The 26,946-nt window shown below is 40.6% G+C and overlaps 1 protein-coding gene across 4 annotated transcripts in view; it reads left to right on the top strand.

Annotated features, from left to right (window-relative positions):
* The window catches only part of brwd1 (bromodomain and WD repeat domain containing 1), a 41,990-nt gene extending 15,754 nt beyond the window's left edge, over positions 1-26,236 (top strand). The window contains exons 15-44 of one of the 4 annotated variants that reach the window (XM_061972645.1): positions 69-203; positions 302-430; positions 556-704; positions 806-882; positions 1,657-1,842; positions 1,922-2,105; positions 3,182-3,269; positions 3,437-3,562; positions 3,653-3,720; positions 3,800-4,049; positions 4,140-4,256; positions 6,422-6,529; positions 6,625-6,749; positions 6,860-6,951; positions 7,019-7,130; positions 8,225-8,286; positions 8,437-8,592; positions 8,671-8,791; positions 9,065-9,190; positions 9,281-9,347; positions 11,019-11,069; positions 11,188-11,313; positions 11,387-11,539; positions 11,627-11,787; positions 13,471-13,640; positions 17,855-17,977; positions 18,052-18,222; positions 18,287-18,634; positions 23,654-23,782; positions 23,861-26,236. In XM_061972645.1, the coding sequence (XP_061828629.1) occupies positions 69-203; positions 302-430; positions 556-704; positions 806-882; positions 1,657-1,842; positions 1,922-2,105; positions 3,182-3,269; positions 3,437-3,562; positions 3,653-3,720; positions 3,800-4,049; positions 4,140-4,256; positions 6,422-6,529; positions 6,625-6,749; positions 6,860-6,951; positions 7,019-7,130; positions 8,225-8,286; positions 8,437-8,592; positions 8,671-8,791; positions 9,065-9,190; positions 9,281-9,347; positions 11,019-11,069; positions 11,188-11,313; positions 11,387-11,539; positions 11,627-11,787; positions 13,471-13,640; positions 17,855-17,977; positions 18,052-18,222; positions 18,287-18,634; positions 23,654-23,782; positions 23,861-25,212 (5,262 nt within the window). In that variant the 3' untranslated portion in view covers positions 25,213-26,236. The remainder of the gene's footprint in view (positions 1-68; positions 204-301; positions 431-555; positions 705-805; positions 883-1,656; positions 1,843-1,921; positions 2,106-3,181; positions 3,270-3,436; positions 3,563-3,652; positions 3,721-3,799; positions 4,050-4,139; positions 4,257-6,421; positions 6,530-6,624; positions 6,750-6,859; positions 6,952-7,018; positions 7,131-8,224; positions 8,287-8,436; positions 8,593-8,670; positions 8,792-9,064; positions 9,191-9,280; positions 9,348-11,018; positions 11,070-11,187; positions 11,314-11,386; positions 11,540-11,626; positions 11,788-13,470; positions 13,641-17,854; positions 17,978-18,051; positions 18,223-18,286; positions 18,635-23,653; positions 23,783-23,860) is intronic. The other 3 variants (XM_061972646.1, XM_061972648.1, XM_061972649.1) reach the window with 3 other exon arrangements.
* The last annotated feature ends 710 nt before the right edge of the window (positions 26,237-26,946 follow it).

The raw sequence follows: 26,946 nt of genomic DNA on the forward strand, positions 1-26,946 counted from the left end.
TAATTGAACTAATTTAAAAAAGCATTGAAGAGCAAAGCAACAATAACTTTGCTGAACCTCGTTTTCAGGGCCACGAGGCTGAAGTGTTTGTGCTTGAGCCACACCCCTTTGACCCTAGGATCATCTTGTCGGCCGGCCATGATGGAAACGTCTTCATATGGGACCTTCTGCAAGGGAAAAGGACTCAGCACTACTTCAACGTGGTACGCCACAGAATGTTGATCAGTTCGTCTGCAGATTAGGAGTTTAACAGTTTAGTTTAGTTTATTTTTTTGTGTCCTGTCTGCAATTTCTTGTTCAGATTGAGGGCCAAGGTCACGGTGCGGTTTTTGACTGCAAATTCACACCTGACGGTCATCGATTCGCCTGCACAGACTCCCATGGACATCTGCTCATCTTTGGCTTTGGTAGTTCAAAGCCATATGAGAAGGCAAGAAAAAATCTCTTTAGGAGAGTTTTTTTCTTCTCTTAATTATGTAGAATGCCTTCGCACTGTGTAGCTGGTGAAAATCCTGCCTAATCTTGTTTTTTAAATTTTCCTGGTCCCTTAAACAGCTTCCAGACCAGGTCTTCTTTCACACGGACTACAGGCCACTTATTCGAGATGCCAATGGCTTTGTGCTTGACGAACAGACACAACAGGCCCCCCATTTAATGCCCCCGCCTTTTTTAGTGGATGTGGATGGAAACCCCCATCCACCAAGGTAGACTGTATAGCATCTGTTGTTTAGCACTTTTCATATGTTTTCACTGTAAGGTAGTCATTTTCTCATGTATTTGGATTTACGTTTCTGTGACTTTCCAGGTACCAGCGTCTTGTTCCAGGGCGGGAGAACATAGCAGCTGAACATCTGGTTCCTCAGCTGGGATATGTTGCCACCAGTAAGAAAAGATCCAACTGTATGCATGTATTTATATAAACATAATGAACTTTAGCTGCAGTAAAAAAATGTATAAAGCTCTGTGGACAAAGGGTGGAGTGTTACAATCCACGGGTTGCGGACAAGCGCCTGCCCCAAGTGGAGGAGCTCAAGTACCTTGGGGTCTTGCTCATGCGTAAGGGAAAAGCGTATCTTGAGACCGACAGGCGAATCGGTGCGGTGTCGGCAGTGATGCGGACTGCACCGGTCCATAGTGGTGAAGAGTGAGCTAAGCCAAAAGGCAAATTTTTCAAATTAACGGTCAATCTACATTCCTATCCTCACCTATGGCCATGAGGTTTGGATTGTGACCGATAGGACAATATCATGGATACAAGCGGCCGAAATGAGCACCCTCTTTAGAGATAGGGTGAGAAGCTCTGTCATCCGGGTAGGGCTCAGAGTAAAGGTGCTGATCCTTCACATTGAGATGAGTCAGATGAGGTGACTCGGGCATGTAGTTATGATGCCCCCCGGACGCTTCCCTGGGAAGGTGATACGGCACGTTCGAGCGGTAGGAGGCTAAGGGGAAGACCAAAGACACATTGGAGAGATTGTCTCCCAGATGGCCTGGGAATGCCTTTGTATCCCCCGGGGGGAGCTGGGGAGAGAGAAAAGTCTAGCTTTCTCTGCTTGAGCTCCTGCCCCCTAACCCGATCCCAGATAAGCGCAAGAAGAGGAATGGATGGATGAACAAAGGTGTTTTTGAAGAAGCTGACCCCTCGCGTTTGTTCAGGTGATGGCGAGGTGGTTGAGCAGGTGATCAGTCAGCAGACTGCAGAGCTGGAGGAGATTTCATTAAGACGCAGCAACCTTCTGGATGAGGCTATTCGACAACTTCAGCAGCAGCATGACCGGCACGTCCAAGGTGCCGTGGCCACAGGGGCCGCTCTTCTTCCGGCACCAAATACGCCACGTAGAGGTATGAGCTTAAGTTTTTTTTTGTTTTTTTTTTGCATTTTTCAGTCTAAATGAAGAATCTTATCTATTTTTCATTGCAGTGTCTGTAAACGACCGGGCAGATGTGCAGTCCCCTTCTAATGTGGGTCTGCGGCGAAACGGGCAAGTGGAAGGTGTCAGGCAGATGCATCAGAATGCACCTCGCAGTCAGATGGCCACGGAAAGGGACCTGCAAGCCTGGAGACGCCGGGTGGTGGTGCCTGAACTTCCCCCCAGCAGCTATAGGTAGACTCCCTGATATTTGCAGTATACTGCATCTACCGGTAAACAGGCTTCCTATAAAGTTGTAATAATGTTTTACACCGCTACACTACCTTATAACTAGGGGTGTCCCCTGATACAACTTTTTCACTTCCGATATTGTAGCCTTGAGTATTGATGTGATACGATATCAGCACAAACCATACATACTTTATTATTTTGAAATGTGGAATGTTAAAAAAGTCCTGATCAAGGAAAATTACTCAAAAACAATTGTAGGTGAGAGCAAGACCAAATTACATGTGGCTAGTCTGTTAGGTGCAGTTAAAATACAAGACAAACAATAAATAACATTTTAAACTTAAGTACTATTACGAACAGCAGTGCAACTTTGAAAAAACAGTGTAAGCTATTGGGGCAGATTCAATATCCTAATGGCCTACTGGTATTGCGTTTGAAAGAAATATTTATTATTGTTATATATTATAAATGAAGTGCTTAATTTGGTCCCAAAATAATGCATATTTACAGTAATATCGTTTATCGGCAATAATTTATGGGACAATATATCTTCCAGCGAAATGTCTTATCGGCCCTGGCCTACGGACAGGTTTGTTTCTGGATACTTTCTAATGCGCTTCTGCCTTGGAGACCTTGTGTCTAAGTAATATGTAAATATAGATATTGAGTACTTGTTTATTTTCACAAATGTGTTGTTTAAGACTTCAATATTCGTCAATTAAGGGCCCTTATTACTTATTACAGTCTACATTGTGTGATATTGTGTGCTTAGCGATTGTGTAGCTGCTAGCTACTAGAAGCTTATAGCCTACCATGTTTACGTTTTGTAAATGAATACACAAGAAACCAACCATGTGTGCTTATTGAGGACATTGAGATTATAACTTGCTGCCCAGCTTTGCACAAGCAAACGTGCTGAAGAACTGCTTGTATCGTAGAGATTCGATTCAAGCCGATATCATCTGATATAATTTTTTTTTTGGTATCGGACCATTATCAATATTGGATCAGGATACCCCTACTTATAAATGTGTCTAAAAAAATTAATGTTGGTTTAATTCGTTTTGATTGTCTTCCAGGGACTTAGTAGACATCAGGGTTGCCAAAGGAGATGAGGAGGTGGCGTTATACAACATAAAGAAGAGGCGCATCATGTACAGCTGTCGAGTAGGTGTCAAATACCCTGATTATCTGTCAATCAGTGGACTAATACATAGAGACAGACAACCATTAACATAAGCAATTTAGGGAAAGGCTAGTGTTCTTATCAAATATGCTCTATAACTTTGGCATCAACACTAAAGTATTTGCATTTATCGTTACCATCCCTGCAGGATGACTCTGACGAAGAACCTCCCCTTGCAAAGCGAGCACACGGCCGCAGTGATGCAGGGCTGGAATACATCGAGCTGTCGTGCGAAGAGGGAGAGGAGACGGCAAGCTCCGACGCACACACCGAGGTATCCCATTCGCCACTTTCTTTTGACTTTTTTCCAGAATAGGGTTTACATGCAGCCAATGTCATTTCATTGTGTGGGCTGTCTCTCCAGGACAATGACTTGGATGGCAGTGAACTGGAATCCTCCAATGAGGAAGAGTGGAACAGTGACAGCCCAAGGTATTTTCTTTTTTTTTTTCTGTCAAGAATTTGAATATTAAGTGTTTGCTTTTGTCTCCTAAAATGATGACTTAAACAGCCACTCATCCAGCGAATACTCAGACTGGACGGCAGATGCCGGCATCAACCTTCAACCGTCGACTCCTTTGTCGTCGCGAAAACGAGTGCGACGCCAGCTCAGCAGTTCAGAGGACGAGGAGGAAGACGCTGAGGAGGAGGAGGAAGAGAAGCAGCAAGCGCAGCAGCACCAACAGCAGAGCGACGAGGAAGAAAAAACTGGGACAAAAGGCAGAGAGAAGTCCAAGAAATTGAAGAACAAGTCTCCCAGAGTGAGTTGTCAGACTTTTTAGCAACTTGACTGAAACACTTTGCAGAGAAACCATGGTGATTTCGTTTTTATATCTTCTCACTCCAACCAGAGGTCAAAAGTCAGACCGTCAATCAACAGAGAGGTGTCCAATGAGTTTCGTCCCTCGTTGTGGATTACCGACGTCATTCCCAGGAAGTCACCTTTTGTTCCCCAAATGGGTGATGAGGTGTGTATTTAAAAATTTCCCGGTATGGCTAGAAAAATATCTTATTTGTAGTACAGTCGACTTTCGCCACATCACGCTTCGAAGTTCGCGGCTTAATTCTATTGCATTTTTTTTTAGTTTTCTTTAGGCATATTCTTGGCCTAAATAAAACATTATTTATAAAATGACTAAATCAGCTACAAATATCAATACTGTAGTCGTATTGGCCACTAGATGTGACCATGGTTCCTAAGGTCAGTAATCTTTTGGAAGTCTTATTTTCTATTATCAGTACAGTTTTAGTTTCTAATATTAAGCTTACTGCATTGGATTAAACAAATATAAAGTTGATTTACTGTAGTTTCATGTTTCTGTGGCTCTCATAAATGTTGAAAACTGTATACGTTTTTCTATGCTCTGTTTATGAAAATATTCAATTCATAATTAATAATTCTAACTTCGCAGAAATTCATTTACTGCGGTTAGAACTAATTACCAATAATGAGGGATGACATTGCTGAACCTACACCATAGGAGTTACATAAGGCACTGCTAGTCATTTATTGGTTGCACAAGTTCACATCTAGATAATGAAAAAACACATGCTAAAGTCAGCTTACCCTGTTGCCGTGCCTTAATTCTGGGGACTGCAATGTTACATTCGGTAGTGCAAAAAGTGAATAGGCAATATGTGCGGCTTATGGTGTGCGGCTCAAGAGGGGGCGCCAGTGATTTGTTTGTATACCCCTTAAAAAGTACGTAATTGCATCTATCGTTATACCCCAAAGTAACCACGTTGCTGCAGCTCTTTGTTTATTTTTTATTTTATCCTCTTGGATAAAATTAATCTCTGGGGCAGTGCAGTTAAAGGCGAATTGCACTTTTTTGGGAATTTTGCCTATTGTTCACAATCATTATAAAAAGACCTGACGGCGGATGTTTTTTTTTTTAATGCATTCTAAATATTAAATAAACGTAAATAAAAGTCCACTTACAGTGGAGCCGATAGGAGGTCCTCTATTCCGCCCATAAAATCCAATAAATAACCATCCAAAAAGCATCAACAATACTGCATTTACATTTTTGACTTGAATATTAACCAAGTTTTAGTGATATTGTTATTATAAGCGCTAACGCAGACAAACTATTTATAGCAGCGACGTGATCACTTCCTGTGTGCCTATGTTTACATCATCGAGTAGTCTGCTGTTTCCTCGCTTCCTTGCTTCTTGAAAGTTTTTTGTACATCATAAATCATGCCTCTCACCTGGAAAATAGATCGCTGAAGATATAATCCGACAAATTGGTACACTTTGATAGCAATTTAGGACTCGAAACTGGCGAGAACGACAAGAAAAGACGCATGGTCCCCCCCACCCACTCCCACCTTCTTTGCGAGGATTATGAATCATTTTTCATCTAATTTGGAATATATGAACATCCTGGCAGTCGACATCCTAATGACAGCAGACATGGTACAGTAAGTGCTCTTTCATTATGTTTGTTGGCTCTCACGAAGTCTGCAGTGAGTAATAAAGATGAAGAAGAAAAAAGCAAACATCGTAAAGCGTTTTTGAAAAATAATGCGCCGCGTATGCTTAAAATTATCAAGATATATAAATATTAAATGTTATTATAAATGTGCCCGTTACTACATTACATATTTACTTACATCATGTATCATCCATCCATTTTCTACCGCTTGTCCCTTTCTGGGTTGCCGGGGGTGCTGGAGCTTATTTTAGCTGCATTCGGGCGGAAGGCGGGGTACACCCATCCCAGGGCCAACACAGATAGACAACATTCACACTCACATTCACACACTTGGGCTAATTTAGTGTTGCTAATCAACCTATCCCCAGTTGCATGTCTTTGGAGGTGGGAGGAAGTCGGAGTACTAAAACCCTAATGAAGGTCTTTGGATGTTTTTTTTAAGGGTTTTATAGGCAGAATTGAGCGTCTACCTTAGGCTACATTGTCAACTGACTTTAGATCGTATTTCTTTAATATTTAGAATGTATAAAAAAATAACATCCATTGTAATGTCTTTCATAATGATTGTGAACGATAGGCAAAATTCCAAATAAGTGCAGTTTCCGTTTAAGGAAAAGAGGGCACGGTCGGGTTAAGTATTTCTCTACTATTATTAGATCAGAGCCAACCAACCAATTGCATCTTTCTTTCAGGTGATCTACTTCCGACAGGGCCACGAGGCTTACGTCGAGGCTGTAAGACGAACAGAACTGTATCCCATCAACATGGACAAGCAGCCCTGGAAGAAAATGGAGTTGCGGGTAAGACAAGCTAGGCTGCAACTAAAAAAAATAGATGCAGTTTTGTAATAAATTGTTTAGATTATTTGTATTTGACGTTTTGCTTCTCCCTTCAGGACCAGGAATTTGTGAAGATTACTGGGATCAAGTATGAAGTCTGTCCTCCAACCCTCTGCTGCTTGAAGCTGACTCTAATCGACCATGGCACGGGCAAAATCACTGACAAGTCCTTCTCTGTCAAGTAAGCTATTATCTTGTGTTAACTAATGATTCTACGACAAACTGTTTTTTCGGGGTCCAGGTATTTCTATGACAAGAAGAATACCAACTATCAGATTTACTTTTTTGCAGATATCACGACATGCCGGATGTAATAGATTTCCTGGTGCTGAGGCAAAGCTATGATGAGGCACTGCGTAGAAACTGGCAACCAAGTAAGTCGGGTGAGCATACTTTTTACTTGGCATTGTAGGCGTGGTACTACAGATGTGGTTTTGTCCCTATTTGTAGATGATCGGTTCCGCTCAGTGATAGATGACGCCTGGTGGTTTGGCACTATCGTTTGTCAGGAGCCGTACCAGCTAGAATACCCAGACAGTCTCTTCCAGTGCTTCAAAGTCCGGTAGGTGACAACTAGGGATTGGCGATATGGCCTAAAATAAATATTGCTATATATATTGCAGCTTCCTGCGATACCAATATATATCACAATATATTATTTGGCATTTTAATGATAATAGAACCATTTAAAAATGGGTTACAAAGTTTCCTAATTTGGATATTGATTTTGTCGCTGTCAGTTAGCGTCATTTCCAGTTGTTATTTTCTTGAAAACGTATTAATCTACTTGTTGATTTACTGTCATAGATGGTTACTTTCTGCTGTAACATGGTTCTTTTTACACTACTGTTAAAATGTAATGAGCATTTATTCTCCTGTTGTTTTGATATTTTACATTAGTTTTGAGTGATACTACAAATTAGGGTATCGATCCAATAGAGGCAGTATTGGTCATACCAATGCTGATACTTCAAATTTTCAAGATCATTGAATGATTCTATTTTTGACCATAATTGTAATCAGACATAAACACAGTATGGCTTTGTTACAATGTCAATTATATATTCAAATGATTTATTATTGACTCTGATTTAAATACCCTTAAAGCTTCATTGTGTCCAGGCACTTATTTCCAGAGTTTGTAAACTATAACAAACAACAACATTTTTTGGGATAATAAATATCAATCCAACCACTATAGTATCGACCAAATGATATTATACTTGGTATCGTTACTGTCAATATTAGTATCGATCCGCCCACCTTTGTTTACGTTCAAAAGCTCTAGCTTGCGGTTTGCAAATCCTCCTAGTGTGTGCATTTTAGCATGTTTAGCTATTTCTTGTCCTTTGGGGATGATTCTTGTAAAGGAACATAGTTTATTTGTTGCCATGTAAGCCAGGATTGCTGACTTAGAAGTGTTTTTTGCACTGTGGAGGGATCTTAGCAGCTAGCGTGAATGTTATGTTGGGTTGAGGACGGGTTTGTTCACTTGTCGCTGTCAAATTTGCATCACATTCTAAATTGTATACAATTTATATTGTCTATATCACGCAACCTTAGTGATGAATGAAAGATAACAATGCAGACGCTTTCAACTGACATTAAATATATTTTAAAATAAAGTTGGTTAATAACTTTTCTGTTTTTTACTAGATGGGATAATGGTGAGAATGAGAAGCTGAGTCCTTGGGATGTGGAACCCATTCCCGAGGATGGTAAGGTTTTGCCATTCATGCTTGCTTTGTCAACCTTATCTGTAGTTGTTTTGTGTTAAAACAAACAAATGTTCCCATAACTCTATTTCACAAACACTCTTGACTTTGGTGATAAGCTGACTTCTCAACCATTTTGTTTTTGCTTTGTAGCCGAGGTACCGGAGACCGAGGGAGGGAGCATCCCTGTGACACCAGAGGAGATGAGCGATTTGATGTACAAGCCTCTACAGGGAGAGTGGGGAGTGAGGAATAGGGACCAAGAGTGTGAGCGAATCGTCTGTGGAATCAGCCAGCTCATCACTGTTGGTGGGTATTTCTAAATCCGGCACTTTTGAAACTGTTGATGTTAAATTAAAGCTCGTTTTCTGTTTATTTCGGTCACAGAGATTTGTGCCCCTTTCTCTGGTCCTGTAGACCTGATCCAGTATCCCACCTACTGCACTGTGATCGCTTATCCCACTGATCTGGACACTATTAGGTTGCGACTGATGAACAAATTCTACAGGTTTGTGCCATCAGTTCCTTTCTCGCCATTTAAAAAGTCCTAATACGGGAAGGCGTGGCTCGGTTGGTCACTGCCGTTGTGTCCTTGGGCAAGACACTTTACCCACCTGCTCCCAGTGCCACCCACACTGGTTTAAATGTAGCTTAAAGATGTAGATAATGGGTTTCACAATGTAAAGCCCTTTAAGTCTTCAGAAATATATAGATATATTTCACTAATAACACATCCCGTGTGTGTCTGATTGACATTCGGTGCTTTAATAATGGTCCACAGGCGCCTCTCAGCATTAATCTGGGATGTCAGGTACATTGCACACAACGCACGCACTTTCAACGAGCCAAGGAGCAAGATTGCCCACTCTGCAAAAATCATAACCAATGTCCTCCAGAAATTTGTGAAGTAAGTCCATGACTTCTCTCTCTTTGGTCTTATTATACTCAAACAAATGTTCCATCTTTGCAACTTCACCCATTTTCTCCTCCTCTGTAGTGATCCAGGCTGCACAGACATCATGGAGATTTACAGTGTCATTGAAGAAATGGATGAGGACGAGGAGGTACATCTAATTTCTATATTGTCCAATTGTGATCGTTTCTATATATATGTATATGATTAATCGATCAAATCGAGTAATTCAGTTTAAAAAGAGCTTCAAATTATATTTGATTAATCATTTAATAAGTGTAGCTAATACAAATTTATAAAATCCAGACCACATGTAGTCCCTGTTATGCGAAAATTGTTTCCATACGGCCACTGCGACAGGGCTGAATATTTTAATGCGGCCCTGGCTGCAGCCCTATATGTGTACAGTGAAACCTCGATTTACGAATTTAATTAGTTCTTGAACATTGTATAGTGAAGCAAATTTCTCCATAAGAAACAATGAAAATATGAATAATGGATTCCTCCCTCAACAAAAGTCCATATTTTAGTAAAGATTTGTACACTTTGAACACATTATAAAGTGCTATACAGTACTGTATTACAAACAAACATAACAAGTTAAAGTTAAAGTACCAATGATTGTCACACACACACTAGGTGTGGCGAGATTATTCTCTGCATTTGACCCATCACCCTTGATCACCCCCTGGGAGGTGAGGGGAGCAGTGATGGATGAACTTTCTATGTAATAAAAAAGTCAAAGCAACAACGACAAGCTACTGTATGCTTCGCTCTGCCTACGCGCACACATAAGTCACTATGGTGCACTCTCACAAAGAAAATCATATTGCTACAATAATAAACTTAATAACCACATTAACAACGACCAAGAACTGATAAGAAAAGAGCATAGCGGTAAAAAGAATGAGGAGGGGAAAATAGGGAGCCGTGCTTCGTGTTTATGCTTTGGAAGAGCGAGGGGCTATGCTAGAATGTGAGTAGAGATAGTGTCTTCTCGTTGTGAAATAAATCTGCTCTTGCAACTTTTTCCAGAAAAGACAGTTCTCATTACAATTAAAACTTGATGTGGTTACTTGCTGAGCTGTGGCCATGCCTGTGTGCGCCAATGTACTCTGTGCAAGTCAAGTGGCTGGCTCTACCTCTGTGCCTAAATGAAGCGTTTGTCCACAGACACATGATTCGCACACAGAGGCATATTTGGAGCGATCTAAAGATTTGTAAGCCGAAAAATTCGCAAATAGAGGGGTCCATAAATCCAGGTTTCACTTATTGTGAAGTGTTATATAATCGTCTCTTGCCACATTGCGCTTCAAATATTATGTCTTCACCACATCGCATATTTTTTTAAAGAATATTCTACAACATTTTTGGCCTAGGTTTTGCATTTTTAAGCCAGAAATAGGTAAATTAAGTAAACATATCAATGCTAGAGTAGTGTGCCACTAAAGGAGCCCAAGCCAATCAGAGCGCTATGTTCCGTATTGTGGCCACTGATTGGCTCATATTGATTAGAAGATTGTAAAGGTGATTAATTGGTGTTATTTTTTGTCTAGAGGGCTCTCATAACGTTAAAAAACATAATAGGTTGTAAACATGTTTTAAATGCTCTATCTATACAAATATGTCATTAGTGGTTCCTACTAAATTTAGTGGAACACTTCCCCCTGTAAATATGTTAATTGTGGTCATGTCAAGAATCGCGACAGGGGCAACAGTATTACTATTACTGCTTTGGAGTTATCTTGATGTCTGTATGAGAGAGGACTATACCTGTACACAATAACTTTTTGTTTACATTTTTGTAAATGTTTATTCACAGGAAGCAGATGCAGAAGCACCAGGACCCTCTGCAGGACACAGGCTGCGTCAGGTATACAGAGAGCGTCCATGAAAGATGAATTCAAACCGTGTCATTCATAACATAATGTGGGAAATGCAGAATGGTGAAATTTACAATCACATTCTCTCTCTTTTCACATTACTTGCAGCGCTCTGTGGAGGTGCTGCCTGACAGAGATGCCTGGAAGGAGCTGTGCAAAAGTCTGCTCAATTACATCTTTGAGTGCGAGGACTCTGAGCCCTTCAGACTGCCGGTGGATCCCGAGAACTATCCTGTGAGTTCAAGATTGCATTAAGATAGCCAGGTTGAACTTTTAAAGTTTCTAAAGCTTATGTTCATATTACCAGGACTACCATAACATCATTGATACACCGATGGACTTTGGCACTGTGAAAAGGACCTTGGAAGAGGAGCGCTATGATAACCCAGTGGAGCTTTGCAAAGACACGCGGCTAATATTTGCAAACGCTAAAGCTTACACGCCCAATAAGCGCTCCAAGGTAGGAGGGTTGATAAAGAAGTTAACTTTTACTAATGTTAATTTTCCCTCTTTTGTTGACGTAACTTGGATTTTTTTTCTCCCGTAGATTTACAGTATGACCTTACGACTTTCTGCCTTCTTTGAGGAGCAAATCCGAACAATCATATCCGATTACAAAACAGCTGTGAAGAGCAGCGCCAGGCTGCGCCGCAGCCAGAGGTTCAAAAAGAAAACGCAGCAGCAGGATTCCTCTAGTGGTGCCACAAGGTATGTTGGCCTCAAGCACACGGTCTAGCTTTGGTATGATGATGCAATGTAAATTATGTTCATGTGTGAATAGGAATGTAACGTTTACCAACGCTTAGTGTTACTGTTTAAAACATTTTTTTTGCATAAAGCCATAATTGATAACCGCACTTCAATATACTCATGGACCGGTGATACTGTTCATTTACTGGAGAAGCAAGCTAGGGTGCAATCATGAGCCAGCTTAAATGCTAACTAACATCCATCCATCCATTTTCTACCGCTTGTCCTGATTTTGCAAAATGAATCTACAGGCTGTGTTTATAATTAAAACTTACTCTAAAACCTTAAAACATTTAAACTGAAGAAGATAGACAAATTTAAACACTCAAAAATGGCTCTTAAGAAGCCCCAACATTATTTTAAGTGTCTTCTACAAAGGATTGTATATTGTGTGTTATTTATGCATTTGTAAATAAACCTTGGATAAAATAGTTAATTGTGTGTATAAGTACTTTTTTGAGCACATTCAACAATACAATGATGACATTGGTCACAATAAATATGGTAGGAGTGTAACCATGATGATGGTTCGCTGCATATCTTGAGTTTAAGGTCACGCGGTTACATTTTCCTTTAAGGAACAAAATACAAACCATAAAACTGCTTAGCATTTGTGTGTAACCAGGTTTCATCATTTTTATAATAAAACTTGGCTACTTTAACGTATTAATTATAAATGCTAAAACTATTTAAATGTATGTCAAAATGTTGAAATTCTATTTCTATAATATATAATGATATAGCTAATTAATAATGAACGACCACACTTTGGTCATAGTAACGTTTCTGGAACCATTCAGACAAGTACAACAACCATTTGAACTGACTGAAATATTATTTTATTTGTAGTAAATTCAATTATTTAATTGATTATCTAAATTGGGGCTTCACGGTGGCAGAGGGGTTAGTGCATCTGCCTCACAATACGAAGGTCCTGAGTAGTCTTGGGTTCAATCCCGGGCTCGGGATCTTTCTGTGTGGAGTTTGCATGTCCTCCCCGTGACTGCGTGGGTTCCCTCCGGGTACTCCGGCTTCCTCCCACTTCCAAAGACATGCACCTGGGGATAAGTTGATTGGCAACACTAAAATTGGCCCTAGTGTGTGGATGTGAGTGTGAATGTTGTCTGTCTATCTGTGTTGGCCCTGCGATGAGGTGGCGACTTGTCCAGGGTGTACGCCGCCTTCCGCCCGATTGTAGCTGAGATAGGCTCCAGCGCCCCCCGCGACCCCAAAGGGAATAAGCGGTAGAAAATGGATGGATGGATGGATTATCTAAATTGCATGTCCAGCATTAATAGTTGCCGCTTGTAGCCTCAGTCTTACGCTCTACTAAACAATGCGGGCACACTGCTTTCGTCTTATCCACTCGTTTTTCTTTTCATGTAAGAAATTCGCTGGGAAGGCCGTTTGTTCCCAAACAGTAGGGTTTTCAAATACTGGCTTTTCCTTGGCACAATTCTGAGCCATGACTCCAGATAGCCAAAAGGCTAGGTGGCACTGTATTTGTAAACATGTGACAGTATACACTTACTGCCCCTCTGTGCCAAACAGCAGGTCTAACAACAAAGATGTGATTTCAGTGACATGTACTTTGGATATGAATATGCTTTGGACTAAACTGTTGTCACGGTTTTCCTTCAGTCACAAGAGGGGCTCTGTCAAAACTCAGGAAAAAGTGATGTCTGTCTCAGTGACCAAATCTACCTCAAACAAAGCGTCGCTTCCTGAGCGGGCCAGGAGGTCTCGGAGAAGCAGCGCTGGTCGCAGCTCTTCAGAAGACTCTGCGTCCAAAGGTGCTTCATCAACACAAGGTACAAAATTGACATTTCCTTACATTGTGGAGTTCAAAGTCTATGAGTGTAAGTCGTGTTTTACTGGCAATGAATGAGCGAACTACACAATGATTATGTTCCTTACTAGGGATGTTTCGATCAGCGATTTATGCTGCAGATACCGATATACCAATACCAATTACATGTTTAACGCTACATTTTTAAACTTATTTATTGTGAGTGCTATTGACAGTTAAACAATATCAGCACAATATTTTAACTAGGTTATTATTCTATATTGTTACACATCAGTGTATAAAAGTTAAAGTTAAAGTTAAAGTACCAATGATTGTCACACACACACTAGGTGTGGCGAGATTATTCTCTGCATTTGACCCATCACCCTTGATCACCCCCTGGGAGGTGAGGGGAGCAGTGGGCAGCAGCGGTGGCCGCGCCCGGGAATCATTTTGGTGATTTAACCCTCAATTCCAACCCTTGATGCTAAGCTAAACCAAATCAATAATACACAATAACTTAAAATTAGGACTGTCAAATTATTCTTTTTTTTAAATCAGAATAATCACATTTTGACATTTGGATCACTCATTAATAAGTACAGGTGATTACTCACTTAAATTTACTCAAGAAAAGACTCCAATATTTGTACACAAATACAATTTTATTGTACACATCCAGAAACATTCCTAAACGTTTAACTTAAATGCATGTCATTTATTTGCACAAAACTTGGTAACAGTTTATCCAAAGTTTTTTCAGAATGTGTTTTGGAGTGAAATTTGCCAGTCAGTCTCCTCATTTATTTTTGTACTGACATATTAATTGATCTGATCTCTGACTGTATAGCGGTTAAGGTAAAGAGCTTCTACGGCCAAAATAATTTGCATGATTAATCTAAGTGTGCACATGATTAATGCGATAATTTAGTGTGATTAATCACATGAATTAACTCCTTCATTTTGATAGCCCGACTTAATTAAAGGAGCCAGATGTAATAATGTGGCCAGAAATGGTACTGCAATCACGGTCAAAATTCTGTAGTCCCCTCCCACTCTCTATGACTGAGGTTGCCAGATACGCAGCCAAATCCAAATTTTACTCCAAGGAACTTCAAATGGCAATCGATGATTCCTGCACTGTAGGTTTAACATATTGCTGGGTATTGTGGCCAAACAGCTCAATTTTTGTTTCATCTGACATCACATGGACAAAGCTAAGACCTTCTGGAGGAAAGTTATGTGGTCAGATGAAACAAAAATTTAGCTTTTTGACCACAATACCCAGCAATATGTTTGGAGGAGAAAAAGTGAGGCCCTTAATCCCAGGAACACCATTCCTACCATCAAGCATGGTGGTGGTAGTAGTATTATGCTCTGGGCCTTTTTTGCTGCCAATAGAACTGGTGCTTTAAATGGGACAATGAAAAAGGAGGATTACCTCCAAATTCTTCAGGACAACCTAAAATCATCAGCCCGGAGGCTGGGTCTTGGGCGCAGTTGGGTGTTCCAACAGGACAATGACCCCAAACACACGTCAAAAGTGGTAAAGGAATGGCTAAATCAGGCTAGAATTAAGGTGTAGGAATGGCCTTTCCAAAGTCCTGACTTAAACGTGTGGACAATGTTGAAGAAACAAGTCCATGTCAGAAAACCAACACATTTAGCTGAACTGCACCAATTTTGTCAAGAGGAGTGGTCAAAAATTCAATCAGAGGCTTGCCAGCAGCTTGTGGATGGCTTCCAAAAGCGCCTTATTGCAGTGAAACTTGCCAAGGGACATGTAACCAAATATTAACATTGCTGTATGTATACTTTGGACCCAGCAGATTTGGTCACATTTTCAGTAGACCCATAATAAATTCATAAAAGAACCAAATTTCATGAATGTTTTTTGTGACCAACAAGTAAGTATGTGCTCCAATCACTCTATCACAAAAAAATAGGAGTTGTAGAATGTATTGGAAACTCAAGACAGCCATGACATTATGTTCTTTACAAGTGTATGTAAACTTTTGATCGCGACTGTATGTGCCTGAAGCAAATAACAGTACCAGAAACCGCAATTAGTCGTGCTAATGTTGGAACCCCCTTTCCTCAGCGTATCAGCATATCGAGAACAAAATAGGCACTGACACCCATATCCACATAGGTTTTATTTGTCGAAAATATATTTTGCCCTGGCAGTTGGATTACACATCGACATTCAGGCTAATGAGCATATATTACCCTTGTTAGCCTATATGTCGATGTGTCATTGAGCGGGCTAGCATGCTAATAAGCATTCATTGCACGAACATACTAGCTTTGTTAGACAAGATCATAGACTGTATTGGACAATATAGTTTCCATACGAAATGTCCATTTCCATTTATTACAAGTATTATTATTACAAGATTCAAATGAGCTGCCGTCGGAGCCAACAAAATGCTAAGCTAACAAAAACATCTCAATGCAATGCCTGCCTGTGACTGTGAGACTCGCTGACGTCGCTCGGCAACAGGCGCCGCCTTTAAAAAGGCACACACTCAAAACACGCACACTGCTGTCATATATATGCATATGAAACTAATCTCAACTGCATTATGCCAGATATTGGAAGTTTTGTTTTTTTAAGTAAAATTACTTTCCCTTGTAATTACATGTGTATGTCCTGTAATAATGTTTACCATTGTTAAAAGGTCAATGATTTTCATGTTGCTGCTGATGTTCAAACATGTCCTCTTAAACCAGGGCACTTTATTTCACATTTTGTTACTCTTGAGTTTTTGTTAGCTGAATACATGAGCATAGCTAAATGTTTATTTAAAGAAGATTGGATATTATACTTGACTTTCTTTTTTGTAATCTCAAAACACCTCTTAAGTTGGGATCCTATTATGCAAAACATACTTCTCTTACTTGTTGGTACCTGTTTTTGTGTATTTGGGATCCCCATCAGTCCCGAAAATTGAAAATCAAGGCATGGTGGAGATATTTAGTTAAGACATGGGAAATTTCCATTTATGGGTTAGTTTATGGCCCAAACCATATCAGGATATGAGTTTTGATTCATATCGCCCAGCCCTACACTGATGTCAGCGACAGTGCTGGCACAGTTTAGGGATGTTCTCTGTGTTTAATCGAGTGTTACCGTAGGTCTTATGACAGTGGTTCTTAACCTTGTTGGAAGTACCGAACCCCACCAGTTCCATATGCGCATTCACCGAACCCTTCTTTAGTGAAAAATAAATTGTTGTTTTTTTTCAAATTCAAGACAAAGTTATATGTTGTTGGTAACACTTTAATAATGGGAACATATTCTAAGTAACAAAGACTTAATTTAGAGTTATTTGGTTAGGGTTAGGGGGTTAGTCTTATAATAAGGCCATGCCGAATAAGGCATTAATAAGTACTTAATGACTAGTTAAGAGTCATTATGTTACTAATTTGCATGTTAATAAGCAACTAATTAATGGTGAATATGTTCCCCATACTAAAGTGTTACCATGTTTTTTTACTGGTGCACAAAATGACCGTGCATGAACATCACCTTGTTCAAACAACAAAACCAACACAGTGCATAAACTCACAACAAATTACACACCTGCAAATCAGTCTGACTTCTACAGTTGCCGTATCCGTAATACGCCGATAGGGAGAAGTTTTTATTTACACGATGAGTCGGGTGTGTCTTGACCTCCGCCGAACCCCTGAGCCCGACTCACCGAACCCCTAGGGTTCCATTGAACCCAGGTTAAGAACCACTGTCTTAAGATGTCATTGTGTTTAAATGTATGAGTGCACATGTGTACCTTGTTTGAGTGTAAATAATAAAATTGTGTTATTTAAGACATTTCATACTGCTGCAAATGTTTTTTGTGCTACAAAAAAAATGATGTGCTACTAATTTTTTTCATTTAGTAGCACTGGTGCTACTGGGGAAAAAGCTACGCGTACTGCACTGCATAATGGAGGTGAATATTATTGACTTAGGGGAGCAGCTTCACACAGTCTGTGTATGGAAACAATTAGCGGTTAGCTTGTCAGCTGAGGGACTAAAAACAAATACAATATTAGCCAAAGGTGATCGGCATTGAAAGTCAAAAGCAATGGCAATCTTTTTCAAGAAAATCAGCCGATTCCAATCAGTGGCCGATTGATCGGCACATCCTTATTTCTTACTATATGCAATGTTGTATTTAATGAAGTTCTTTTCTGTTACATAAATAAACACCTGAATTCCTCCTTTTCCAGATGAGAGCGAGAGTGCAGACAGCGAGTCAGAGGAGGAGACGCGTCCAGGATCCTCCAAACACCATCAAGGCAAACATAAGTCCAGAGTTACAAGAGGCAGCTCTTCCAAGCAGCGGAAAAAAGGTTAGTTTTTGCCTCAATTGTATTTGCTTTAGAATCAATATATGATCATTATGTTTTTGTTACATTTGTGCTAGTGGCTGAGAGTGATAGTGAAGAGGAAGCTGAGGAAAAAAATGACAGTGATGGAGGGGAGGATGGTGAAGCATCCTCCCATTCTTCAGGTCTTCGCTATCCCAGCAGAATGCCAAAGATCAGGAGCACACGGCTGACCAGAAACACTGCTGCTGCGGATAGAAAAAAGAACGGTAAAACTCAGTTCCTTCATTGCATTATATGCCAAGCTTGATCTTTGTCCATTATTGTTTAAAGATGGCTTGTTCACAGAGGGCAGAGCAGAGATGAACGGTCACACTAGCCGGTCCTCTCGCAGGGAGAGACATCACCACCGAGGAGTTGACACAAGCTCATCCCCGGCTTCCGACGAGGAAGAGGAGGACAAACTAATCCTTCGAAGGACGCTCAAGAGGAAAACGGCAAGGGCAGCTGTCAACAAGATGAAACTCATTGGAGCTTCAGATAATGAAGATGAAGATGATGATGATGATGAGGGGAAGCCCAGACAGAGCAGCAGCCGCCTTCGTAACACGCACCGCTCCAGCAAACGCAACACAGTGCTGCAAAGTAGCTCTGATTCAGACGGAGAGCAACCGACGAAAGGTAGGCAGACAAGTTACTGTACATTAAGTCCACATATGGTGCAGGCAAATTCAGTTTGGCAGTGCACCGCTTGCAGCAGTCAAAAATATAAACTAGGGCTGTTAACTAAACTGTTTTTGTGGCCGGATTTCTCCCTTCACTCTTACAGTGCACCCCTGTTTATTGCTTTTAATTAGTTCCAGACATGACCGCAATAAATTAATTGCGCAAAGTAGGAATCATTAATTATAAATCAAATATTTTCCAATAATGCCTGAGGCTGAGCCAATCATTGGCCACCATACTAAACAGTGTGCTCTGATTGATTTGTTTCCCTCTAGTGGACGATTAAAATGCCAATGCAAGGATCTGCCCATGTTTTTTACACTAGGGATGTAACGCTATCAAAAAATCACGGTACTATTTTGTTACAGTATTAAGGCCACGATACAATATTATTAAGGTATTGTTCAAAAGTATTAAGGCCATGGTATGATATTGTGCCATAGTGTGTAAAATAAAATGTCAGGAATGTTTAGGATAAACACACTTATTGTAATTGAACGCAAACATAATGCTCGAATGTTCTAATTCTATTTTTTACAGTACTACAAATAGGTATTTTAAATGCAAAGAATTGTGAAGGAAGCGCCACTGTTTCAACTAAGCACTTTTTTTTTTAAACACACAGTTCAGAGTCTTTTAAGTGTGAATGTAAACATCCTGTATAACAAGTGTAAAACAATGTTCAATTTAGTGTCTTTCAAAGTTTATTTCCTGAGGTGCAGTGTCGTCTGGAGTGGACATTTTTTTATATCCGTTTGGAAAATGCTGTTTCTCAGAAAATTCAACTGACAATTTAACTTTTAACTGTGTAAATACCTCCCAAATTGATTTTTAGCCTCGCTAGCTTCAAATATATTTTCCCATTGATGGTTTATATCAAGTAGCTCCTCATATTACTTGTATTCCCAGTGGTGTGTAGTGTCCACTCTCCTACCGGGCACTTTCCTTGCGCAGTGACCGGCTCTGTGTCAGCTTGGAAAAACTCTAGACGCAGAAAAAAAACAGCATACTGGCACCATGTTCTTTCAACTTGTCAAATAAAACAAGGCACATGTTACAAACATTTATTGTTTTATAAAGTGCACAATTACGGCTGGGTGATATACTCGATATATCGCGGGTTTGCCTCTGTGCGATATAGAAAATGATTATATCGTGATATTGGTGTACGTTCTCACGCAGTTGCTTTTAGCTGCGGGCATTACACTAAACAAGCACACCTTCTTACATACGTCACATACTGTCGCGCGTGTAGCGTCATACGCCCTCGCCCAGCAGAGAGGTAGCAGCATGGATAACGTTAGCTGAGGCAGGTGGTACAAGCGGAGCGGTGCGAGTGACAATATAAGAGAAGGTGTGAAAGGGATCACAAATAGAGGAAGAACAATTAATGCCCAAAAAAACAACACAAGGTCCATCATCTGGCGGTAGTTTGGCTTCAAGCGGGAAGATATTCAGCAGACAACAGTAATATGCAAAGTATGCAGCAGAAGCGTTGCTACAAAAGGTAGCAGCCAACGTTCCCTCTAAGGTGCGCGCCTGCGCAATTGCGCACTGCTCAAGTGTCCTCTGCGCACAGCAAATATATGCCGCGCACCAAATCAAATCCCATCTGAATTCTAAACAAAATAAACACATTTATTCTGTGTAATTTTGCAATGCAACTCTGAGTGACAGTGACAACAAGCGGCCCTAACCGTGTTCGTCAACACCGTTCAATTGAACACCGTTCAATTATTGTAACGTCTATCGAGATGCTTCGAGGACAGGAATTATATCGATCACTTTATTGAGCAAAACTGTTTATATTCGGCCATAACCACACCAAAAACATGAGTAAAAAACTTCTATCTCGAAAAACTAGTCATTTTCTGCCGTACAAACCAGGCCAAAACCAACTTGTCATCTGTCACCAACATGCATACCACTAAACTACTGGTGCGTTTATGGCCACACAAAAAGTCGGACAACTCAAACACCACACAAAGTTACACTATGACTCCTCAGTCATACGTGTGCTTATTCTACTGTCATTTATTATTAATGTTAATTTATTGATATTAATCATGGAATGCTGTTACTAGAGAAAGTTACAGGAATGCACACTTCATCCTATGCTTACATTTCATTGTGCAACATGCGGATGTTTAAGGGCAACTAAATGTGATATCTGAAAGGGGTACAAATGATTTCCAAAGCAGGACCCCCACCCAGACATTGTACAATACTAATCCATAGCTTATGAAAAACAAGATTTCTTTTATTTTCATTGCAAGTGGGCCAAATCACTAATATTACAAAATAATCTCATGAAAATGACTCCTCTCATTTGAGTGTTATTATAAAAGATTGGTTTGAGACAGGTGTGCTGCTGGTATTGCCACGTGTGATGTTTACTGAATGCTCAGGGAGTTTTTGTGTTTGCTCAGACACATGAACAATTAGAGGGAACATTGGTAGCAGCACTACTAATTTGTTATTTCATTTAAAAAGTCACCCGCGAGAGAATGAAGAGTGCTTGAAACTCCGCACGTTAACATCCCTGGCCGGTGCCACACCCAAAACAATACCGAAACAACCTGCACTGACAAATGAGCCTGACGTCTTCCATTTACAGATCAACACCATATGAAAAACATAGTCACAAACACAAGGACATAACGTCCGCAGTAACTTATTACATAGTGAAGGACATGGGCCCCATAAACATAATCTATGCAACATTTTGACCAGAGAACCACCATTACATGTTATGTAGACCACAAGGAAGTGTTTTCCATTTAGAAAAATAATAATAGTATGACTCCTTTAATGCGCCCTATTATATGCATCAAGTGTTCATTCAAGGCTAAGGCAAAATATAGAGATATATATCGTATATCGCGATATGGCCTAAAAATATCGAGATATTACCGGTAATAAAAGCCAATATCGCCCAGCCCTATGCACAATAGCAATACATTTGCTTGGGGGAATTTCAAACCTGGCTACTACCTATTCCAACCATTCTGCAATGTTGGATGCTGAATGTATTTCCTCTAGTGGCATGGTCGTAAGGCAGATTGACTTCATGTTCCATTTGTCTCCAATGTAATGGCATGTATTGCCAAGGTAGGCTTCCGTGGCTACACTTGTCCACACATCAGTAGTCATAGCAATTTTGCTCTGGGTTGCTTTTATGTCGGTTTACACTGCTTGAAATGTCTGCTCGTACTCTCCATCAGTTTGGTAAAATGGGTCCTCCAGGGAAGAGTGTAACCAGGGTTGAGGACGTGACTCATTTGTCTAAAACCTTCACCCTCCACCATTGATAGTGGCCTCATGTCAGTTAGCAACATATTCAGGATAGTATCATTCAATGCAGCCGCTTGCTGTGGTGTGCAGACCCTTCTTAGTACCAAGTCGCTAATGCCGGCTTGTTTATTTCTGAAATTAGAGAAACCATATAATGAACGTACATAGTAGCATCATTTACATGTAACTTAATACATACCTTGTTGATTTAATTAATAATTTCTGACGTAAAAGGCAAATACGCCACCACATTAAAAAAAAAAGCTAAATTAAATAAATGGACATTAGGGATGCAGCATACACCAATAATAGCACAAAAATGTAACTCATCAGATCAGAACTGGATCAGATATTGTACACGTTTCTGTTGTGAATAACAAAGGATTCATTTTAGGCTGCCTCTGAATAATAGCATGAAATATTCTAGCACCTTCATAAGGTTTAGTTATACTAAAGCGTCACTCAAATCTAAATAGATTTATATAGCTTTATGGGGCCCGGCTACATTGATCCATTATGAAACGAACCTGAGATATTTCTGTCCGTTACGTTTATTTCCAAATTGTTAACCGTGCGTTTTCTCTCTCAAAACGGAGTCAAATGTGCCGGAGACACATTATCAGCTCTGCGTTGCAACAATGGCATAACGTTAACGTTACTCACAAAAAAGCTGATCTCATGAATGCCTGTTGCCACTCAAAACAACACAGAAAATGAAGTCATCGCACTCTCCAAAAAGTTTCTAACACTCTGAAAGTTAATACACAACAGTTGCTGCTGCTCTTCCTTAAAAAAAATCTCCTCGTTCACAAAAGATTAAAAACACACAAACGGATCAATATACCCAGACTATGGACTTAAAAAGTTACGTACCGTGAGTTCTTCCCTTCAATCATGGTTCCAACATGTTTCCTCTTCAGGTGCTCCCGAAGGGATGTTGTTCTTCCGTGCCATGCAAGGTCCATGCTGCACATTTTGCAGGAAACTGTCTTCTTTGAAGTCGTTAAAGTAAAGTGTTCCCACACTTTTGACGACTTAGGTCGTACACTTTTCTCCATTGAAGCAATAACCTCAAGATGTTTCTCCGCTGAACTATCCGTACTGTTTTCCTCCGCCATTTTTCGAATGTTTCCAGGCAAAGGAGACGACGTTGTCACGTGAGCTGCACATGACACATCATTGGCTGGTTTATTGCCACCTCATGAGACGTAGCCGCAGCGCATGCGCATAGCATAGATCCAGCGAATCGATGACTAAATTAATCACCAACTATTTTTATAATCAATTTTAATCGATTTAATCGATTAGTTGTTGCAGCCCTAGTTACAGTCCTAGTTTACACTCTGTCCAGGTTCTTCTATACAACAGTAGCGCTTAATTGGTTTATTATATGTAAATTGTTGCAAAAATGTTAGTCTATCCTAAGTTTTGAACTGAACTTGCGGGCCAATCTGGCATCATTCCAGGGCCACCGGTTATATAGTCCACTTTTTCATTTAATTGCAGCAGAAGTTGTGTCAAAACCTGAGGGCCTTACTGAAAATAGAAATCAAATTACTCATAAAATATATATATTTTATGAGTGACTATTTTCATTTTTTGTAAGCGCAGAGATCGTATTGTCAAATCCTTTGCTTTACAAAGCGCATTGATGTGAAATTCTCCATGTGTTTGCCCCAGCTTCTGCGAACACAAAAGAATCCGCGGAAGAATCCCAGGATGAGAACAGCAACGACAGCAGCTCCTCAGACGCCTCCCACCACCAGCAGAACGGACACGCAAGAACGTCAAGCAACGCCAAGGGAAACGGTAGGCCACTTGGAGCTTTACATATACCATTTCCTGTTTGAATGTTAAAGAAATATGGCAATATTTTAACCTTTGCAGAAACATGTGTGAACGGACACGGCCCAAAACATCACAAGTCGCTGGACAGCAGCTCCGAGCAGGAGGAAGCGGCTGAGGAGAGTTCTGGAGATGCGGAGGAGGAAGATGAGGTAGTGCGTCAGAAGCCTAGTAGGGGCTCAGCCCGCAAGAGCAGGATTAGCAGTGAGGAAGAGAACACTAAACAAAGGACCACCCGAGGCAAACCTCCAGCAAGCTCTGATGACGAGGACAGTTCTCAGAGACGGCCAGATCAAAATGGAAGGGAAGAAACCCAGTCGAAGGAATATAGAAAGAGCAAAGTGTCGTCATTAAAAAGCCAGGGTCAACAAAAGTCTGCCTCACTTAACAAAGCAGATGCTGGAGATTCTGAAGCGCTTAGCAGTACCCCAAAGAGCTCATGCAAGAAAAGACGAAAACAAGATGAAGAGAGTGAAGCGGAAAACAGCGCCTCCAGTGATGACGTGGACACCAGGAGCAAGAGGTTCACGAGGAACAAGAGCAAATTGAAACGTCCTCGGGTGGGCACTTCCGCCTCCGACACTTCTGAGCAGGAATTTCTACCCAAGAAGTCCAGGAGGAAACGCTCTACCGGCTCGTCGGAAGAAGAGTCCGACAACTCTGACAGCACTCCCAGCAGGCGGCTTAACCTCCGAATGCTGCCCAAGAAGAAATACATCAGCGACAACTCTGTGTCAGAGGAGGACGGTGCTACTCGGAGGAAACTGAGAAATGGGAACAAAGCAGTTTCGAGGCAAGCTCTCTACAACAAAATAGAGTCGAAGAGAAGCTCTCCCTATGAAAGCACGACTCAAACGTCTTCCAAGAGAAGGCGAATATACTCCTCAGGCTCCGACGATGACGAGAAAGAGCCGGCGGCTAAGAACAATAACAATAAAAACCACAGGTCCAGCTCCTTCAAGCGCCCCAAGCAGGAATCCAAACGTGACAAGGAAGAAGTCGCCTTTTCCCCATCGCACTCCAGCGAGGAGGATGAGGAGGAAGGCGTCAGTCGCTCAAGGAGGGGGAAGAAGAATGAGAGGCGGCCCAAACACAAAAGGCGCGAGGAAAGCTGCAGCAGCAATCACAGTTCGGACTCTGAAAGCAAGCAGTTGTCGTCAGCCAGCGAAAACTCTTACGCCAGCTCAGGGTCCCACAGCAGTCCAAAGAGGAGGAGCCCCAGACGAGCCAGGAATGGCGAAACGACTGCCGGTCGCCGGTTGAAGCAGCGCCAGCCACGAGTTGTCTCAGAGGAAGAGGACAGCGACGAGCTGTATGGCAGAACGCAGCAAAAGGCCCGCATCAACACCCGAAACCGAGGAAAGCGGACTGTCCTCTATAACGACAGCGAGTGACGACAACAGGAGAGGGGAAAGACACTTGATGTTATGGTAGCAGCACTGGTTTCCTCAAAAAAAATGCTGTGAATCTGTTTCTTTCAGGGATATTTATATTTTCTATGAAAAACATGTTTATAGATGTATTACAAAGTCATGCATTTGAACTGCTGGTTCTCACGAGGATTCAGATCAAAACACCGCCTGCCAACACTTGCTTGTTGCAATTTTTTTGTCCAGCAGAGTAACATTGTGAGGAATCTTGGGTGCTATCTAATAACATACCTCTGTTAAATCTAAGCATATTGCTGGCTTGCACTAAAATACACTGTAAGGAGGTATTTCATACACTAGTTTTGCATTCGAAACTCAGGGGTCAACTAAGTTTACTGTAGTCTCTGACGTGCGGTTGTTTGGTTTTTTTGTTTCTGAAGCGATGAAATGGACAAGCAACAATTCCACGTGGGCAGACGTCAAAGCACATGCAACAGAGACTAAAACTAAGCCACATTCTCACTTTGGACTACAGCACTCCTTTGTAAATCCATATATACACTTAATGCTTTGACTGTATTATGAGTTTATATGAGCCAAATGAATGGAATGTTTCCCTTTCATATTGTTTTCTTTAGATTTGTGTTGCATTCTAGTAACTACAGAAGGTATATGTTGATGATGGCAGCCCATCATTCAGTAGCAGCATTTTTATTTAATTAAAACAAATTTTTTGTTACTTTTTTTTTTTTATAACTGCATTGTCTTGCCATATGTCAAAAATTGGTACATAAGTAACCAGAAGTACTTACTACAAAATATTGTAATTTCTCATATTGGGAAGACATTTAATTGTGTTACTTTCAGTGTTAAATTCTTTTTTTCAGAGTTGACGTAAATATTTTTGCCAGTCCCACGGTTTATTTTAGATTGGTTTATTCCGGGTTTCTTAAATATTGGTTTATTCCGGGTTTCTTAAATGCAGTTGCTTTGACATTTTTTTCAATGGTTTTCATACATCTTCAATAAACAAGACTTCAATGGAAAAGCTTATACTGTAATGTTGGCCTTGGTGTGCAATCTTTTCTGCGAATCAAATCATGCTTGATAATTTTAACAGTCCACTAAACGGTTAACTGATAGTAATTAAAGAAACCGTAACTAATTTGATGTTGCATTTCATGACACTACATTGGTATAATGTGAAATTGCCTTATATTTTTCAGTTTCCTAGTCAGACAAGATTTTGGTATGACCGATGAAATATACTACCTTGAAATATTCGAAATATCTAGTATTGTATTAAAGTCTTGTCTTGACTAGAAGTAAAGAAGAAAAGTATATTCCAACAGGAAGACATAATGGACCTATCTATCCTTGTTGATAGATTACACAGCCAGAAATCAAATTTAATAACGTAATACTTAAATCGTATGAATAGGTATATTGGCTCAGTGGCCTTGTGGTTAGAGCATCCACCTTGAAACTGGGAGGTTGTGAGTTCATACCAAAGACTACAAAAAATGGGACCAATTGCCTCCCTGTTTGACACTCAGCATCAAGGGTTGGAATTGTGGGTTAAATCACCAAATGATTCCCAAGCGTGGCTCACGCTACTGCTCACTGCTCCCCTCACCTCCCAGGGGGTGAACAAAGGGATGGGTCAAATGCAGAGGACAAATTTCACCACACCTCGTGTGTGTGACAATCATTGGAACTTTAACTTACCGTAATTGCTGCCATGTCATATTTGGTACC

This window comes from Nerophis lumbriciformis, linkage group LG17 (genome assembly GCF_033978685.3).
Source record: "Nerophis lumbriciformis linkage group LG17, RoL_Nlum_v2.1, whole genome shotgun sequence".
Taxonomy (NCBI): Eukaryota; Metazoa; Chordata; class Actinopteri; order Syngnathiformes; family Syngnathidae; genus Nerophis; species Nerophis lumbriciformis.